This window comes from Callorhinus ursinus, unplaced genomic scaffold (assembly GCF_003265705.2).
Source record: "Callorhinus ursinus isolate GAN/ISIS: 27379988/994484 unplaced genomic scaffold, GSC_fseal_2.0 scaffold49, whole genome shotgun sequence".
Lineage (NCBI taxonomy): Eukaryota > Metazoa > Chordata > Mammalia > Carnivora > Otariidae > Callorhinus > Callorhinus ursinus.
The window spans coordinates 1663746-1685172 of NW_027397111.1; the positions used below are offsets into that span (position 1 = coordinate 1663746).

At 33.1% G+C, this 21427-nt stretch overlaps 1 protein-coding gene across 9 annotated transcripts in view; it reads left to right on the forward strand.

The window, feature by feature from the left end:
• The window catches only part of SOX6 (SRY-box transcription factor 6), a 372105-nt gene that overhangs the window by 102928 nt on the left and 247750 nt on the right, over positions 1-21427 (forward strand). For all 9 annotated transcript variants that reach the window (XM_073882851.1, XM_025848518.2, XM_073882852.1 and 6 more), the window contains exon 4: positions 21119-21208. In XM_073882851.1, the coding sequence (XP_073738952.1) occupies positions 21119-21208 (90 nt within the window). The remainder of the gene's footprint in view (positions 1-21118; positions 21209-21427) is intronic.

The window sequence follows — 21427 nt, forward strand, 5'->3', positions numbered from 1 at the left end:
ACATCCCAAGACTTATTTATTTCATAACTGAAAGTTTGTAATGACCTGTCTTGTCATTCTTTTGACATTGTCTTTTGCAGAACAAAAGTTTTTAATTTTCATGGAATCTGTTTAACAATTTTTTTTTCATTGTGCCTTTGGTGTTGGATTGAAACAGTAATTGCTATCTTCAAGGTCATCTAGGTTTTTTCTTTTTCATTTTCCTTTCCTTTTCTTTTTTCTTTTTTTTTTTAGAGAGAGAGTGTGTGTGAGCAGGGCCAGGAGGGGCAGAGGGAGAGGGAGAGAGAGAACCTTAAGCAGGCTTCATCCCCAATGCTGAGCCCGACATAGGACTCAATCTCATGACCCAGAGCTCAGGACCTGAGCCAAAATCAGGAGTTGAACACTTAACTGACTGAGCCACCCAGGCTCCCCATCTAGGTTTTTCTTATGTTATCTTCTAGGAGTTTTATAGTTTTGCATTTTACATTTAGGTCAATAATCCATAATGAGTTATACTTTTAGGGTATAAGGTCTATATCTATGTCTAGATTTATTTTTTTTTACCTATGGATGTCCGGTTGTTCTAGCACCATTTGCTAAAAAGACCTTGCATATAGTGATGCCAAAATTTACACAAAAAGAAAAAGACCATCTGAATTAGGCCTATTATCTATTAATGAAATTGAATAAAAAATTAATAACTTTCCAAAACAGAAAGCACTAAGCCCAGTTGGGTTTACTGGTAAATTAGCATTACCCTAATACCAAAACTAAACAGATATATTACAGGAAAAGAAAACTGCAGACCAGTATCTCTCATGAATATAGGTACAAAACCCTCAACAAAATATTAACAAATCAAATCCAACAATGTATAAAAAGAATCATACACCATAACCAAGTGGGATTTATTTAAGATATGCTGGGCTTATTCAACATTCAAAAATCAATATTTGTAATCCATCACATTAGCATACTAAAGAAGAAAAATTACATGATAATATCAATAGATGCAGAAAAGCATTTGACAAAATCCACCACTAATTCATGATAAAACTCTCAGCAAACTTGGAATAGAGGGGAACTTCCTCAACTTGATTTTTAAAAATCTACAAAAAACATGGAATATGTCTCCCTTTATTTTGTTCTTCTTTGATATTTCCCATCAGAATTTTGTAGTATTCCTCATATAGATTTTGTATGTATTTTGTTAGAGTTATATCCAAGTATTTAATTTTTTATGATACTAATGTAAATGCATTGTATTTTTAATTTCAAATTATATTTGTTCCTTACTATTTCTAGGTCTAATAGGATCTCAGTCAAAATCCCAAAAGGAGAAGGGAATGTTTAATTTGCTACCATAGGATGAAATAGTCTATACATGTCCATTATATCCAGTTGAATGATAAAGGTGTTGAGTTCAGCTCTATTCTTACTGATTTTCTGCTGCTGAATCAGTCCATTTATGATAGAGGGGTCCTGAGGTCTCCAGCTATAATGGTGGATTCATCTGCGTCTTCTTGCAGTATCAGTTTTTGTCTCATGTCTTTTGACATTCTGTTTTTAGGCACATACACATTAAGGATTGTTATGTATTCTTGAAGTATTGGCCCTTTTATCATATGTAATGCCCCTCTTTGTCTCTGATAACTTACCTCCTCTGAAATCTGCTCTGTCTGAAAATAATATAGCTACTCCTGCTTAATTTTGATTAGTGTTAGCACGATATATTTTTCTCCCTCCCTTTACTTTTAATCTATATATTTCTTTGTATGCAAAATGGGTTTCTTTTAAACAACATATAGTTGGGTCTTATTTTTTCATCAACTCCGACAGTCTCTATCTTTTAAGTAGTGTATTTAGACCACTGACTTTTAAATTGATTATTTTATAGTTGGATTATTATCTACCATATTTGCCATGTTTTCTATTTGTTGTCTCTATTCTTTGTTCTTATTTTTGTCTTCCACACTTTTTCTGCCTTTTGTGTGGTTTGAATTAGCACATGATGTCATCCCATTTCTTTCCTTTGTTAGAATATCAATTATACTTTTTGAAAACGTTTTTTAGTGTTTATCTTAGGGTTTGCAATATGCATTTACAACTAATCCAAGTCTACTTTCAAATAACACTATATTTTTTCATAGGTAATGCAAGTACCTTATAACAGCAAAATATTCCTAGTTCTTCCTTCCTATTCCTTGTATCATTACTATCATTCATCTAACTTATACATGAGTATACATCTACTCTTTTGTATGGATTTATCCCAGGTATGCAAGGCTGGTTCAACATTCAAAAATCAATTAATGTAATCCAGCACATTTCACACAAACACACACAAATAATCAAATTCCTTGTTGCTATTATTATTTTGAATAAATATATTTGTTAGCTCAATTAAGAATAAAAGAAGTTTCCGTTTTATCTTCACTTACTCATTCTCTAATGCTCTTCCTTTCTTTATGTAGACCTTAGGTTCTGACATATCATTTTTCTTCTCTCTGAAGAACTTATTTTAACAATTCTTGAAATCCAGGTCTACTGGCAACACATTCCCTCATATTTATGAAAGAAAAATCTTTCTTTCTTCTTTACTTTTGAAGGATAATTTTGCATGGTATAGAATTCTAGGTAAGTGGTTTTATTTTTTTCATTCCACTCTATTCTTGCTTGCTTGGTTTCTGAAGTATCTTTCTTAAGAAAGATAATTTTTATCTTTGCTCTTCTATGTAGGTAAGTTGTTTCCTCCATCTGGCTTTTTTCAATTTTTTTTCTTTATCTTTGATTTGTGTAGTTTGAATATTATATACTTAGGTCTGGTGTTTTTGTTTTTACATTTTTTCTGCTTGAGGTTTTCTGAGCTTCCTGGATCTGTGGTTTGGTGTCTGACATTATTTTGGGGAATTCTCAGTCATTATTGCTTAAAATATTAATTCATTTTTTTAAATCATTTTTCAGGTATTCCCATTACACATATCTTTCACCTTTTGTTCTCCCATAGTTCTTAGATATTCTGGTCTATTTTTTCCCCCAGTCTTTTTATTCTTTGCTTTTCAGTTTTGGAAGTTTTTATTGTCACATCTTCAAGCTCAAAGATACTTTCTTTAGATGTTTTTAGTCTATAAATGAACCCATCAAAAACATTCCTCATGTCTGTTGCAGTGTTTTTGATCTCTAGAACTTCTTTTAAATTCTTTCTTAGAATTTCCATCTATTTCCTTACATTATCTGTTCTTGCATGTTGTCTGCTATTTCCATTAAAGCCTTTAGTATATTAATCACAGTTTTGAAAAATTCTTCATCTGACAATGTCAACATTCCTGCCATATCTGACTCTGATTCTGGTGCTTGTTCAGTCTCTTCAAACTGTATATTTTTTCCTTTGAGTATGCCTTGTGATTTTGTTTTGGTTGGAATGGCAGACATGATGTATTGGATCAAAGAAACTATGGTAAATAGGCCTTTAGTAATTTAGTGGTGAGGCTTAGGGAGATGAAAAGCATTTCCTAGTCCTGTGAGTAGGCCTCAGTCTTTTGGTGATCCTGTGCCCCTGGACTGTGAACTTCACCAGTGCTTCTTATCAGTAACCACCCCACCTCTTTAGGTGGGATACTGGCTGGAGTTGGGTATTTTCCTTCTTCTACCTGGCTAGAGGAAATTGGAGTTAGGTATTTCACTTCCCCAGGTAGGTTAGGTTCCGATAAAATCCTACCATGTTAGGCTGTGGTCAAATAGTTTCTTCTGAGGACAGGTCTTGTTAAGAAGAACAGAATGCTCTGGTGCATTTCAAAATGATTTCTTTTTTCTCCCCCTGCAAAGGGGATTATTTTCTGATTCTCACTGTGAGGACCTGATAGAGCACCTTGAGGTAAAATTCACAAAAGTGTGGGGGTCCCCTATTACTGGGTCTCCTTGGAGTTTTTAACTTTCTTGCCCACCATGAGACTTTAGCAATTTGTCAATTATAGTTCAAGTTTTCCTACATAGCTACTGGTTCTTATGGAAGTTTCTGTTCATGGATTTTTGTCCCAGTAATGTGATTCTCTATATCTACTTGTCTTTGTCTCCAATACTTGAAACAGTGATTTGCTATATGACCTAATTTCTCTGATGGATCTCCAAAAAGTTGTTGATTTTTCAGTTTTTTCATCTTTTTAATTGTCATTAGAACACAGTGGCAACTTCTAAGCTCTTTAAATGCCAGACTGAACACCAGAAATTGGCTGTATGCATTTGTTTCTTTTTATTATCTTATTTCTCTACTTAGGATAACCAGGATAATGTTGAATAGAAGGGTAATAGTAGATATTTTTGTTTTATTTTTGAATTTAGAAGAAAGCATTCAGTATTTCACCATTACTAATGATATTTGCTGTGGTTGTATGATTAAGATAAGGAAGTGCTCACCTATTCCTAGATTGCCAAAGTTATTTGTTTATTTTTAAATCATGGATGTGTACTGAATGTTATAAAGTGTTTTCTCTGCATCTATTGTAATGATCATTTAATTTTTTCACCTTTATTATAAGGTACATTATATTGATGTTTGATGTCTTTAAGTAACTTTGCATTCCTGGAATAATTTCTACTTGGCCTTTTTCTATATATTGTTGGATTATATTTGCTAATATTTTATTGAGGATTTTTGCATCTATACTTATGAGGGACATTGGTCTGTAGGTTTCTCCTATAATGTACTTGTCAAGGTTTTTCTGACCTCATAAAATGAAGTGTTTCCTCCTATTATCTGAAGAGTTTGCATAATATTGGTAATATTTCTTCCTTGAATGTTTAGAAAAATTCACCAGTGTGGCAGTCAGGTTCTGGAGTCACCCCTATGGGAGGACTTTTAATTATAAACTCAATATCTTTAGCAAACATAAAACTGTTTTTTGATTTTCTGTTTTAATAAGTGTATTTTTCAGGAAATGTTTCTGTTTTATCCAAATTTTCAAATTTATCAGAATAAAGTTAAATCTATCTTATTATTATCAATATCTGTAGGAATATATAGTTATGTCTCTTTTCATTACTGATACTAATATTTTGTTTTCTCTATTACTTGATCAGTCTTGCTGAAGGTTTATTAATTTCATTAATCTTTTCAAAGAACTATCTTTTAGTTTTGTTGATTTTTTTCTATTGGACTACAATTTTCTAGATCATTGACTTATGCTCTGAGATATATTCATCAGTATCCCTTTTTGGGGGTTTATTTGGTGTATTTTTTCTAGATTAAGATGGAACTTGGGTAATTAATTTTCAACTTTTCTGCTTTTGTAATATTTGCTTTTAAAGTTTTAGTAACTGGATTATCTGACAATTTTTGATATGTCAGATTTTTATTACAATTTTGTTCAAAATATTGTCTAATTTTTGTTGTGATTATATTTTGTGTCATAGATTGTTTAAGTGTGTTGCTTAAATCCTGATTTAGGGATTTTACAGTTATCTTCCTATTATCTATTTCTATTTGATTCTTTTGTGGTCAAAAACCATGCTTTCCATGATTTCAGTTCTTTAAAATTTGCTTAGACTTGCTTTATCACTCAATGTGTGGTCTATTTAAATAATTTTTCATGGGTACTTGAAGAGATTTATTATGTGAATTATTGGGTATAGTGTCTGATATATGACAATTAATTAATGTAAGCTAATCATGTTGTTCAAATAGGGACTTAATCTAAGATAAACAAGAGATTTTGATCAACTATACATAAGAACTGTTTTAAGAAGTTAGAAAACAAGATGCACAAAACTATAATCTATGAGGGAAGTAAAACAAAGTGAGCCATAAGATTATCCTGGCTTTCTATCTTGTGGCATTTACCAATTCCTGATGCAGGGAGAGCCAACCAAAGTACTGTAGAGAAGCCTCTACATGAACTGAGCAGTCGTCAGAGTTTTGGGAAATTGTAGTGGCTATAATTTGCAGGTGAAAATCTGAGAGTAAAGGGAGCTATACAGAGAAAACTCCAAAAATCTTCTCTGGGGTCCCTTTGAGTTTTTGGCTGAACACTTAGCTGCACCTAAATAGAGTTTGAATATAAGAGGCTCAGCAAAGAAAAACTACCTGGAAAAGAAAAACTATTAAACTGAAAAACTATCAGGGTTCACACATTATTGGGAGACATTATTTAAGTTCTAACTTGCTACAGGGGAGTGTCCTCATTAAACACTCAAGGCATTCAGTGGAGACCCAGAAAAGCCATACTTTTGGAATGAGAATAAATTATCCCCAGAGTTATAGTTATTCTAGGGACGCCTAGCTGGCTCAGTGGGAAGAGCATGTGACTCTTGATTTCAGGGTCATGAATTTGAGCCCCACACTGAGTGTAGAGAATACTTTAATAAATAAATAAATGGGAAAAAAAGGTAGACCCATTATTAAAAAGCTTAAAAAGAAGCCTCAAATTGATTAAGATGATCTATGAGAAAATGGATACCCATCAAAAGAAAATTCAAACCATTGAAAGGAAAAGAACAAATTCCAAATACTCAGAAATGAAATATACGTATTGTCCTGTATCCAGTAAAAATACTAGACATATGAAAAAGCAAGAAAACATAAGCCTATAAGCATGAGAAAAATTGGTCAATAGAAAGAGGCCCAGAAATTACAGAGATGATAGAATTAATAATGACAATGACTTTAGTATAGCTATTATAACCTAAAACCATAAATCTCCTAGAAGAAAACATAGGCAGTAATCTCTTTGACACTGACCATAGAAACATTTTTCTAGATGTGTCTCCTCAGGCAAGGGAAACAAAAGCAAAATTATTGGTACTACACCAAAGGAAAAACTTTTGTACAGCAAAGAAAACCATCAACAAATCAAAAAGGCAACCTACTCAATGGAAGTAAGATATTTGCAAATGATATATCCAATAAGGGACTAATACCCAAAATATATAAAGAACTTATACCGCTTAACACCAAAAAAAAAAAAAAAAATCCAACTAAAAATGGGTAGAGGGCCTAACTAGACACTTTCCCGAAGAAGACATACAAATGGCCAACAGACACATGAAAAGATGCTCAACATTACTAATCATTAGGGAAATGCAAATCAAAACTACAATGAGATATCATCTTGTCAGAGTGGCTAAAATCAAAACCAAGAAGTAATAAGTGTTTGTGAAGATGTGGTGAGAAAGGAACCCTCTCATACACTGTCAGTAGAAATGCAAATTGGTGCATGGAGGTTTCCCTCAAAAAATTAAAATAGAATTACCATATGATCCAGTAATTCCACTACTGTGTATTTACCCAAAGAAAAGGAAAACACTAATTCAAAAAGATATACACACCCCTGTGTTTATTGCAGTATTGTTTATCATAGCCAAGATATGGAAGCAGCCCAAACATCCATCCGTAGATGAATGGATAAAGAAGAAATCTTATACATATATAATAGATCTATCTATCATCTATCTATCTATCTATCTATCTATCTATCTATCTATCTATCTACAGTAGAATATTACTTAGCCATAAAAATGAATGAGATACTGCCATTTGCAACAACATGGATGGACCTAGAGGGCATAATGTTAAGTGAAATAAGTCAGTCAGAGAAAGACAAATACCATATGATTTCACTCATGTGGAATTTAGGAAACAAAACAAACAAACAAAGAGACAAGCAAAAAAGTCAACTGTGGAATACAGAGAACATCTGCTGATTGTCAGAAGGAAGGTAGGTAAGGGAAGGGATAAAGGGGATTAAGAATACACTTATCTTGATGAGCACTGAGAAATATATAGAATTGTCGAATCATTATACATCTGAAAATGACACTGTATGTTAATTATACTTTGATAAAAAATTAAATAGCTATTATAAATATATTCAAGGATTTAAAGGAAAATATGAACATAATAAAGAGAAATGGAAACAATAAAAAAGAGCATATAGAAATTCAAGAAGTGAAAAATATAGTGTCTGAGATTTAAAAATAAATACCTCATAAATGTAAATGCAAACAATTAACTGTGGATGAAAAGATAAGTGACACTAAAGACAGGGCAATCAAAGCCATCCAAACAAGCAGAGGGAGAAAAAAAAAATGAACAAAGCCTCATAGCTTATGAGAAATAATGATGTACCATATGTGCAATCAGAGTACTTAAGGGTGATAGACACCCCCCCAAAAAGTGTGTGTGTGTGTGTGTTTGTGTATTTGAAAAAATAATGGCTGAAAAAATTCCAAATTTGTCAAAAAATATAAACGTCCAGATTCGAGGATAAAGACAAAGAAAAATGTATATCAAAGCACACCAAAATCAAATTGCTAAAAACTAACAAAAGAGAATCTTAAAAATGACCAAAGACACATTGTTTATAGCGGTACAAAGAGAGTATCCCTGACTTCACATCAGAAAAAATACAAGTCAGAAATATTACAATGACATCTTTTAGAGTCCTAAAGGAAGAAAAAAATTTTAATCTAGAATTCATTATTTAGCAAAGATATTCTTAAAAAATTTAGATGAAATAAAGATATTGCAGACAAACAAAAGTTCAGGAAATTAACTGCCAGTAGATTTTCACCACAGAAACATTTAAAGCAATTTTGTCAGGCTGAAGGAAAATGGAAATTTAGATTTTAAAAAAGAAATGAGGAGTACTGGAAATGGTATATCTGAAGGCAAAGATAAAAGACATTTGTAATTCTAATAATTAAGTTATAATCGACTTTATTCCAAAACCAATAACAATGTGTTATGGAGTTTATAACATAAAAGTAATATGTATGACAACAATAACACAAAAGATGGGGGGCAGTTTTAAGTTTCTTACATTGTATTTGAAGTAGTATATAATTTGTTCATAGATTGTTCCAAGTAAGGATATATATTGGAAAACTTTTGCAAATATATTTTTTTAAGATTTTATTTTTAAGTAATCTCCACATCCAACATGGGGCTTGAATTTACAACCCCGAGATCAAGAGTTGCCTGCTCTACTGACTGAGCCACCCAGGTGCCCCATATATTGAAAATCTTTGATTAGCCATTAAAATAATGAAAAAAAAGTTAGGTAATAAATCAATAGAGAAGATAAATGAAATTCTAAAAAAAATAAATTAATTAAAAGTCAGGAAAAGAAGACAAAAGGAACAAAATATAGATAAAAATTACAGAAAACATAGCAAGATGGTAGACTTAACCTCTATTAAGAATAATTGTATTAAATGTAAATGGACTGATTGTAATAATTTTGCAAGGTAGAGATTATCAGATTGTATTTAAAAAGATTTAACTAATATACTGACTATAAGAAATACAGTAAATACAAAGATGTAAATAGGTTAAAAGTAGAAGGGTGGGCAAAGATACACTATATAAACACTGGTGGTAAGAAAGCTGAAGTAGCTATAATAATATAAGAGTAGACTTCAGAAAAAGAAATGTTACAGAGATAAAGAAAAATATTTCATAATGCTTAAAGAGTCAATTCATCAAGGAGACATAAAATTCCTAAATATAAAGAGGTTCAAAATACATGAAGCAAAAGTTGACAGAACTGGAAGGAAAAAACAAAGAGATATATAATGCAATTGTTGTTGGAGATTTCAATAATCATCTTTCAGAATTTGAAGGGGAAAACAAACAAACAAACAAAAATCCAAAGACCTGAACAACCCTATCAATCAACTTAGGCTAATTGACAGTGATAGAGCACTATAGTAAAAAACTGCAGAATAATTATTCTTTTCAAATGAATATGGAATATCTCACAGATAAAACATATGTTGGGCCATAAACCAAGTCAAAATAAATACAAAAAGATTAAAATTATGTAGGGTATATTCTCTGACCACAATGGAATAAATTACAAGTAGATAACAAAAGGAAATTTTAGAAATTCCCAAATATTTGGCAATTAAACCACATACTTTAAATAAGCCATATACCAAAGAAGAAAGAACAAGGAAAATTATAAAATATATTAAACTGAATGATAGATAATGAAAACAAACCTACCAAAATATGTGGGATGAAGCTAAAACAGTACTTTAAGAGAAATGTCATAGTTTTGAAGATACTATTTTTTTTAAAGATTTTATTTATTTATTTGAGAGAGAGAATGAGATAGAGAGAGCACTAGAGGGAAGAGGGTCAGAGGGAGAGGCAGACCCCCTGTTGAGCAGGGAGCCCGATGCGGGACTCGATCCCGGGACTCCAGGATCATGACCTGAGCCGAAGGCAGTTGCTTAACCAACTGAGCCACCTAGGCGCCCCAAGATACTATTTTTTTTAAGATTATTTATTTTAGAGAAAGAGATGGGGGGCAGGAGGATGGGCAGGGACAGGGAGAAAGAGAATCTTTTATTTTTTTATTATTATGTTATGTTAATCACCATACATTACATCATTACATTTGTATTGTATTTGTATACATTACATATGTACATACATACACTACATTTTTAATGTAGCATTCCATAATTCATTGTTTGCATATAACACCCAGTGCTCCATGCAAAATGTGCCCTCTTTAATACCCATCACCAGGCTAACCCATCCCCCTAGCAGACTCCCCACTGAGTACGGAGACTGACCTTGTGTGGCTTGATCCCAGGACCCTGAGATCATGACCTGAGCTGAAATAAATAGTCGGATATTCAACTGACTGAGCCACTCAGGTGCCCCTAAATATGTTAAAAGTAATACAGGATTAAAATTGACTCAAGATAAATACAATAAAAATCCAAGGTCTTTTTTTTTTTTTTTGGACAGACAACCCGATTCTAAAATTTATATGGAAATGCAAAGAACCTAAGAGAGCCAAAATAAATTTCAAATAGAAGAACAAATTTGGAGGACTTGTTCTATTGTGATTTCAAGACTTACTATAAAGCTACAATAATCAAAACAGTTTGGTATGGTGTAAGGATAATGAACTGATCTATAAAACAGAACAAAGAATCTAGAAATAGACCTACACCACAGAATAAGTCAAAATGGATTTTAGAAGAAAACACAGGAGAATAACTTTGTGATCTCGGTGGAGGCAAAAATTCTTTAGATGGTACCAAGCAAACACTGCTCATAAAGAAAAACTTAGTAATTGGATAGCATCAAAGTAAATGACTATTGCTCCTCAAAATACACCTTGTGAAAATAAAAAGGCATACTGCAGACCAGATAAAAATATTTACAATACATCTATCTGACAAAATATTTACATAAATAACTCAACTATATGTTTATAATATGTATATGTAAATATACATATATATAACATATAAATGTGTAGTTTATAAAATATGTTTAAATATATAAATTAATCTTAAAACTCACTAAGGCAAAACTAGAATGACTACAATTAACATACTAAGAAGTGTTAATGAGAAAATAAAGCAACTAGAAATCTCATACTTCGTTGGTGGAAGTGTAAAGTTATGTAATCACTTTGGAAAATTTTTTGACAGTTTCTTATAAAGTCAGGCACAGGGGCTCTTGGGTAGCCCAGTTAGTTAAGCCTCTGACTCTTGGTTTTGCTCAGGTCATGATCTCTCGGTTGGAGATCTAGCCCCCCAATGGGTCCAGTGCTCAGTGCAGAGTCTGCTTGAGATTCTTTCCCCCTCCCTCTCCCTCAGCCTCTGCTCCTCCCCCTGCTCATTCTCTCTTTCTCTAAATTAAATACATAAATAAAATCTTAAAAAAAATAAATTCAGGCACAAAACAGCCCTGCTTTTAGAAGAAATTCCATTTTTAGAGGGAAAAAAAGACATTAATAAAAAGATTATGAATGAGTTTTTCTATTAGCCTTACTTCTAATAGCTCAAAAGTGGGAAAAACCCTCATGTCCATAAACAGATAAACGGATAAACAAGTGTGTTTATACAATGGAAATCTACCCATTAACAAAAAGGACCAAATTGTTAACACATGTTGCAACGTGATTGAATCTCAAAAATTTTAATTTGTATTCGAAAAAGTACCTACTGTATACTTTCATACTGTTTTTTATGAAATTCAAGAGTAGGCAAAACTATTCTGTAATAATAGAAATCAGTTCAGTGGTTGCTCAGGGCTAGGATTATGGATCATTGAAAGATAACACAAGATAACTATTATCTTCTTTGGGGTGACAGGTACATGAATGTATAATTAGATGAAATTCATAGAATTTACATTTAAAGTGAGTGCACTTGTTATATGTGTATGTTAAATTATACATCAATATGATTAATTTTAAAAAGGAAAATAGTTCTGTTGTTGCTTGACATACACAAAAAAGTGATTTTTTTTAAGTATATTAAGGAATTTATTTTAGTACTTACTATGTGCCGAGCTCTGGGTTAAGTATTATGGAAGAATACAAAGTGGTAACAGAAACATTTCTTGACCATCAAGGAACTTAATATTTAGTTAGGGTAATGCAGTATGAACTTGATCGTATACTTAATCATATGGTGGTAAAATTGATAAGTAACAGCAGTGATAGATGTAGAAAAGAGTTGTGAAGTTCGGATGTAATGAGTTGATCCATGAAAAGAATATAAAAAGCACAGTGCCTGACAGATGATATATGCTCAACAAGTTTATTTTGCTTTTTGGAGGATGTGAATTTCCAAGGCATAATTGAGGAGGTGGCATTTAATAAAGTAGGCCCTGCAGAATAGGAAGTTTTTTAGAAAGCATCAAGAACTGGGGAGACATTCAGATCAGGATGATGTCATGAGCAAAGGTAAAGTGAAAAAGCACAAGTTTTGTACAAAAGAGTGACATATTTTAGTGTACTCATTTGAACAGAATGAAAAGTTTCATGTAGGAAGAATAATAGGAGGTGAATCACTAGGCCCAGATTATGGAGGGTACTTAAAACCAGTTTAAGAAGTATAACCTTATTTTAAATTTATTTTTATGAATTGCCTATAAAGAAATAAAACAGATAAGAAGGGATATTTCATCAGAAAAAACTTATTTTGTAATTTCATTGTTTAACATTAAATATAAAGTCAATTAACCAGAACAATGAAGCTGTTTTGATGAACACAAAACTGAAATTGGGGCTTGCTAATTTTAGATAGGAGGTTTTTGTTGTTTTTTTTTTTTTGGTTTTGGTTTTGTTTTGTTTTTAATGAGCCCCAGCTTCCACTTTATTTCTGCTGTATTTTCTTCTGGTTGCACCATGTTTAGAAAATCCTAATTTAGATAGCTAAATAATTGTAAATAGCAGTCCTATAACATTTTAATCAATTAGTTAATTAATATAGAGAGGTGGGGGATGGGCAGAGGGGGAGAGAGAAAAATCCTCAAGCAGACTCCCTGCTGAGCACAGAGCCCGAGAAGGGGCTTGATCTCAGGACCCTGAGATCATGACCTGAGCCGAAAGCAAGAGTTAGACGCTTAACCGACTGAGCCAGTTAAACTGAGTTTAAAGTTGTTACATTTCTTTCAGGAAAGTAGAGGTTTATTTCAAGATTTGCATAATAAATGTTTTAACCTGGTAGTACAAGTTAATGTGTTGGTGGTTTCCAGTGTGTTACCATTTGGGATATAACAGATATGACAGTTTTTATTATGGTTTTCATATTGTTTAGATTTATTTTTTTTAAGTTGCAATGGGCAGAAACCCAGCTCAAACAAGCAAAAATAGGACTCTATCGGCTTACATTACCAAGAAGCTCAGGAGCAGAGTTTGGCTTTTGCTTTTTTAGATGTAAGTATGCTTGTATGATGTAAAGATTTTTTTGTTTGTTTGCTTATCTTATCTTCTCTCCTGTCTGTTTTTCTTTGTATTTTTGGTTTCACTCACTCTTCATTCACGTGGGCTCTCTCCATGTGCCAGAGAAGATGGGCATGACAATCCCAGGGCTACATGCTCATAGTTTCCAACCTGAGCTTAAGAGAGCCTTTCCACATAGTTCCAGCAGAGAATTCTGATTGGGTCAAATTACTGTCCGTGTCGCTAGGGGGAACAGTAGGAGGCAGGCGGTAGAGCTCTGTGATGGGCTACTCCATCAGGACCATGGTGGTATTCAGAAACATTTCCCGCAAGAAACCAAAAAAAAAAAAAAAAAGGGATACAGGACACCGAAGTTATTGTTTCCACAGTCTAATACAGTTTCTAAAAAGCAGTTAAACATGTACTGAAAAAATGAAATATTTGTAGAACCCAAAGAACAGTGCCCCGTGTTCTATGGTTTGAATACCTTAGCCTTTGGCAATGGAGCAGCAGAATGTAGGGAGGGTCATGAGAGGAGGTCATGATGAGTAATAATTTTATTAATATGGACAGCCATAGTTTCTAATGGAACATTTTTACTCATTAAAACTGTAGTAAATTTGAAGGTGTCGTGGGCAATGAGCTACCGTGAAAAACCAAGGTCTCAGGCTGCACATTTACTTCTTGTACATGAAGATAAAACCTAATAAGGGATTCAGTAGTATTTTTATGCAGCATCTTAACTATTCCTTAGTGGAGGATATTTGGAAAAGGGAAACTCTTAGTTCAAACCAAGGTAAGGCATTAAGGAAAAGGCAATGTGAGGGAATGGAAGGACCGACATAATGGAGTGTGTTGGGAGAACTGGCTGTTGAAAATTATTGACTTTTCACTGCAGTACCTTGAATTTTTAGTGCCCGTCTCCAAGGAACTAGAGTGCTTCACTCTATGCCTGAAACAATAAGAGATGTAATTATTCATTTTCTACAATTGATGCTGTGGTATAGAGACTATAAAACTGAGGTTCAAATATGATTTAAATAGTCATTTCAGTAGAACCAGTGCGGAACTGGAGTCAGGGCTCTGTTATCAACTGTTTGACCTTGGGTAAGCCAAATGACTTCCTTGTCTTGACTCTGTTTTCTCATTTCTGAAACGAGGGTGTTGGTCTTAAGGACCACTGAAGTCTCTTTCAGCGACAGCAGTAGGCTGGGAGCCTCTGAATCGCCTGCTGGATGTTTCCCTCTTTTTCTGTATTGGCCTTGGTAGTAGTTGTACTTTGATGGGTAGGGGCGAGAAATTTGGTTTTGAATGATCCCTCTGATACTTTTCTAGGTGCTAAGCAACCTTGGAAAGCAGATGAAACATATACCTCTTATCTGCATAGAACAATGTGACTTCCATGAATGTATGTTAAGTGCCAATTTTATGGGATTCCCATAAAAAATTATCAAAGACTTTGGTAGATAAAAACAGTGCAAAGAGAGAATATTGTACCTAATGCGATGATGTCTGTATGTGTATTTCTGCCAGGATCTTTTTCTCCCTTATGAATATGCCAAAATCTTGCATCTAACAGTTCTAATGACATTTCCAAAGCTCCCTTTGACACACACACACACACACACACACGCACACACATGCATACACACTCACAGCATATTATCTAGTAAAGTGGCTGTGGAATTAACATTTTTTTCCTGGAAGGAAAAATATCTGATTTAATGACCAAATCATTTTAAGGCAGCCCAACAGAATTTCACAGGAACTAAATCTGTTTCTTCACACCGATCATGCATGTTTTACTCAAGCATTGAGTCATTAGCATGTTTATAATGGTTCTAATTTAGCACAACATTTTCTGAATTTTATCCTTGAGTCATTTACAAATTGTTCATATTGAATAAACAAAGGAAACAGATTGCATTTTATACTTAGTAATTTATCTGAAAGAAGAGGGGAGGGTTAATTGTTTGAAAGTTTTGGTCTGTTTGGGGAAGTGAGCCTGCTTTTTCATGGCTAGGCATAAATGCCATTTCTCATATTTTCTGGGATGGTGGGGGTGTGATGGAGGAGGAAAATGAAAAATTAGGACCAGGACAAGATTGGCCACTCCCAGAGGGGAGTGCGGAGCAAAAGGGGAGCTGGCACGAGATTATCCAAAACAGTTGGTGCATTCCTTAATGATCAAGTGCTTGAGAAGCCCAGCTCTTCCTGGCAGAGCATCTGTGTTGATGTTTCTATCATTGCCCTGCTGTATGGGAAAGGCATGCTTTCTCTTGCTGCTTGGCTAAAAATAGGATGGAATATAGCATTGTATGAGATATTTTAAGATAGCAAAAACATTTAAGAGGTTAAAGGTTTGGCTTTTGGATCAAAAAAGATCAGTGATATAACTCGTGTTTCTTGCAGACTGAATTTTATCCAGAGTTTGTCAGTGATACGAACTCTGTTAGGCAAGTTATTCTAGGTTCATTTGGTGCAGTCTGAAAAACCCATTCTGCAGTCTTTTCTGCCAGCTTCCCAGCATGAAGAGCAGGCCTGAAACAGCCTCTATTTATACCCCCTTATTCGTTTTTGGAAGATCAGTTGTTTCATTGGAGAGAGGGGGAGAGAGAGAGAGAGAGAGAGGGACAGCACGAGCAGTCGTCAGGGAGTGTGCTTTGTACGTTATAGTGACTTCAAAATAAAACTGGCACATTTTAGTGTCTAATTATTTTTAGTGAGCTTGGAGGGTTTTAATTAAAATTTAAGAGTGCTCTTCAAGCTCTCCAAGCTCCAATTTTATCCCACTGTATTGTGGAGCACTTGTCACTGTGGAAAAATGTACAGTAACTGGCATGTGTGTCTCTGTTTCCTAATGAAAAATGTGGGATGGATGAGCAGCAGGAGTATAAATACATATAGAGTCAGAACTAGTTGTAAACCAAGGTCAAGGTACTTTTGATAAGTTATCATTGTTCTTGAATACATAGAAAATTTATTACATTTGAAATGTATGATTCTTATGGTAAAAATAAAAGGAATTGATTTAATATTCTCTTAAAATTAAGAGTTAATAAAGCAGGAGGAAATCTACATACTGGGGCAGCAGTCATTGTTTTTCCTCCTAAAATATTTTAAAGGTATTTTTCATGTCATGTTTCTAATGTTTTAGCATTTATAACTTTATCACTTTGAGGCAAAAGGAATAGTGTTTATTCACAGGTGAATTATTTTAAAGTACCTGTGTCCAAAAATATTTCCCGTTATTCTTTCCTATTCCCCCATGCTTTAGTTTTATCAATGATTTATTTATTTACTATCTGACACATTTTAAATAACTTCACTTTGTGCAGAATAGGAGTTAATACTGCGGTGGCTTTAACTAGGAATAATTTAAAATTGTTCCTAAAATATTATCATACATGTTAGGAAATAAATAACTCTCGTTTCAAACTTCTCTTGTACGGTGAAATTGTTAGCATGATAAAACATTCTTGACTCACCTGGCCTGAAACGTAGATACTTAGGAAGCAGAAACATTGCTTTGCAATCCATTATGCAGGATATTTATTAAAAATTATCTCTGAATTGTGTTTTTACTTTTTTCTTTAGAAAACGTTTCTTGGGGCGCCTGGGTGGTTCAGTTGGTTAAACGACTGCCTTTGGCTCAGGTCATGATCCCAGAGTCCTGGGATCGAGTCCCACATTGGGCTCCCTGCTCATCAGGGAGCCTGCTTCTCCCTCTGACCCTCTCCCCTGTCATGCTGTTTCTCTCTTTCTCTCTCTCAAATAAATAAATAAATAAAATCTTAAAAAAAAAGAAAAAAGAAAACGTTTCTTGAAAAACTTAAATTGCAAAGGAAAAGAGAAAAACCAAAAACTATGTGGCTAAGAATTAATTTTAACATGTCAAAACCTTTTACATCCTTGATTAAAATACAAGCAAGAATTGAAGTCCAGCTCTTGATTTTTGAGTCTTGTTTTGATCACATTATTTACAAAAATTAGACAAGATAAATGTAAGAAAGTCCTGCATTTCACTGAATATGTATTAGTTTAGGGACACTAATTCTTTCAAAGTAAGATGAATTAAAATTGGCATTTTCCACTTTTATGCTGAAATATAATGGCTTACATTCTTTTTAATGTGTACATATCATGGTGACTTTTTTTTTAAATCTCGGAATGTTGTGGTTCTTTCACTTAATTTCGAAAAAGTATGTAGTTCCTCTCCTATTTTTTTAGCTGAAGACAACTCAGTCAAAATACTAAAATTTGAATAATCAAACTCAGAGAGTAAAATATGTATATATCGTTTCATGTTTTGAGAACGCAGAACTACTGTAAGTATATTAGTTGTTTTCAAGTCAATTGTCTAAAACATATTTTTCTATATAAAATAATCCAAGAATATCTGAGTGATGTTCAGTCCTTTTATTCCATTTGGAATCCTCTGTGACTACTCAGTCCCATGTACATAATACAAACTGGGCTTCTTACCTTATTCTGACCTCTTTGGTTTTTGCATTTGTGCGTGATCAGAACGGGGTAAAGTCTGATCTGATCAGTTACCTCTGTACACTAGTGTCCTGTTAATGTAGTTGAGGGATGTGCCACACAGAGGATGAATACTTGCTTTTAATTTGCACCCTTAGCTGGATATTGTTGAGTGGGAAATCTGAAAATACAAATTTTCATTTACAACTTTATCTCTTACATATTTCCTCATTCCAAGTCAGAAACCTGTCGGCGGCGGCAATAGTGTCCTTCACCTGTGTGGTACTTGTTAACAATCTGTACCTTCTGGCCTTTTTCCCCTCATCTTACTTGTTTCACATTATAGTATGGAGCATGCTTAACACTAATTGTGGCATGCCCTTTGAGGTTTGGCAGTCAGATAATTAGGTGAGAAAGCTGAGAGTTTTTCAAGAGACTTCCTGAGTTTTGAATCTTCCTGGAATCTCTTAGAATGGAGATTAAATTCGTAAGGCTGTATGCAGTGACTTCTATTGTCCTGTAGTTAAAGGCAATCAGTGATTGTTATTAAATATTTTCATGAGTTGTAAATATAGACAAGGAAAGCCTGCTTTATTTTTCTTCCCCTCAGTTTCTTCTACCGAAATGGGAACTCATATTAACTAGATTAACTTAGCATTATGGTGAGGATTAATTTTTTAATAGGAATGTGAAATGCTTTGATGTAATTAACCATTTTATTAATGAGTAGCTTTTATGTGAAGCTGTGTACACATGGTCTGATTTATGTTTGAAGTGTGTGTTCCTGTTGTCCATACAGTTCTATTTTTCTCCCATGAAGCTTCAGCATTCTTTTCCTGGAGCTCTGAAAGATTTCAGGTCTATTTATAGAAATGAGAGACATATTTTAGCCTGTTTTACATTTAGTGTGTATATAATCCTAGTTTATGAACTTGCTCTGAATTTGTGATCATTACTAGTAAATTGGGCTTTTGTCTTTTACTATTATAATATATGCTCTCAACTCAAATTTGAACCAAACAAATTATGCTTTAGCATTTGTATCAGTGATTATCAGTTTAATGCAATGTTACAACATGTATGAAAGGGTTAAAAGAAAAAGCACTAACAAAACTGGGTAGGATAGGAACTTGAAGACATTTTGTTGATTATTCTTATCCATGATCTGCTGTTATATCGATCTCTCTTAGAAATTGAAACCTGATTTGGGAAAAACTAATCTCTGTTAGGCATGGCTTTGAGGATTTACTTAACTCCCAAATTTAGTCTTATCATTTTTATTACTTTAGCATAAAAGCAAAATATGTATAGAACAAAGTATATACCTTGTTTTTGAATTTAAAATAAAAGTAGCAAGAGACCATTTTGGAAATTAAATGCAAACTGATATATGCATATGCACATAGGTTCTTTTGGAAGATCACTCGGTATCCAGTTTTTAATTATGGTAGTAGATCACTTGTTGAAGCCTAAAAAAATAATTAATAGGAAAGAATAGAAGAAAAGGAGGAGGGAAAGATAGAGGGAAGAAGGAAGGGAACAGGCAGTGAGATTTCACTTAATAGAATCAAGCTGACTTCTATTTAGAAAGAACTTTAGCTTCTGTGATAGTGAGCTAGTATGGTTGGTGTTCTTCGTCAGCCATTTCACGACGCACTGATCTGGATTCCATCCATTCCTTGATTGATTGATCATGTCATGGACAAATGTTAATTGTTTTCACCAATACTTTCTAACGATGCAATGGTCTTCTCATCTCTTACCTAGGGCGTACTGTCTTTTTCTAAAGCTTATCTAGTTTCTAAAACCCTTGAGATCCATCTTGACCTTAATGTCATTCTGAAAAATTCAAGGAGGATTTAGAAGTTGGAGAAAAAAAATGAAAGGGAAAATGCTAAAGAGATAGGTACTGACATGGGAGAAGAAAGGCATTTGGAATTGGAGTAACTATTTTAAATATAATTTTAAAAAGAAGTTATCAGAATTTTGACACTTGGAATGTTAAAGTTTAATGGGAGTATGCTTTGCACCGAGGATTTAGTATTTAAATCTGCATTCCCTTTTGGAAGCATGGCCTATTTGTTAAGATTTGAAGCTTAACAGATATATATAAATAGTTGTAAGCAGTAGCTCTAGTTGCAAACCCATCTGAATAGAGACAAAAAAATAACTCATTGAAAAAAATTTGCTAATTATTAGGACATTCTAAAATTTAAATTTCTGTAATCTTTGTGAATCTTTATAGAAACAACTATAATTACTCTCTATAAGTTAGTATGTTACTTAGATATGCAATAGGGCAAGTAGTGTTAACTTAGTATTTCCTTTATAAGACTATATATCCCTTTCTATATAAGAGAAAACTTTCAGTTTTTATTACTGAGGGATGGAGAACATCTTGACTTTATTTTCTTTGAATTTTTCTCTAAATGGGTATTTTACAAAAATTGCCATATATTATTTCTTTTTTTAATGACTAAGTGTTTACACTTTGGTTTCTTCTCCCTTGAAGATTTGTCATTCTTCCTTGAAGAGCACATGCATTTTGCTTAGACTTAAAAAAAAACCACCTGGATTAAAAGGAACAACATCTAAGCTTAAACCTATCATAGGAAAGAGCCCCCTTTTCTGTCCTGTCAGTCTAAGAAATGATAAATGTGACTGAATATTAATAGAATTATATTTATAATACCAAGATAAAATTATTAAGCATTATCTTTTTTCCTGGGAATAGTTCAAATAATCTTCTGGTAAAAATAAATTTAGTTGTGGTATTTTGTGATAGATATGGTAATATAATTGTCTGTATCCTAGGGTTAAAACAACAATGAAAAATAGCTTTGATCATTTTTAAATGAGAGAGTTTCTCCATAATCTGGCTTTTTTGGATTTGTAATATTTTAATACTTAAAAAATACATATGTAATATTTTTAATACTTATTTTTTTTTACTCTAATAGATTCCTCCTGCATGGAAAAACTACTTTCAAAAGATTGGAAGGAAAAAATGGAAAGACTAAATACCAGTGAACTTCTTGGAGAAATTAAAGGTACACTATATGAAATATCAAACATGTCCGTGGAGAGAATGTTGTTTTGTATAACAACATGCTTGCTGATCTCTGTACCCTAATATTAAATTCTTACCTCTAATATTTGTTTATATATGGAGGGTAAATGTATAGTGTGTCCTTGAACTTTTATTCTTTATAATGTTTAGAGAATGAAATTTTTCCTTCTCTTTTTATTAGTCTATAAACATATAAATT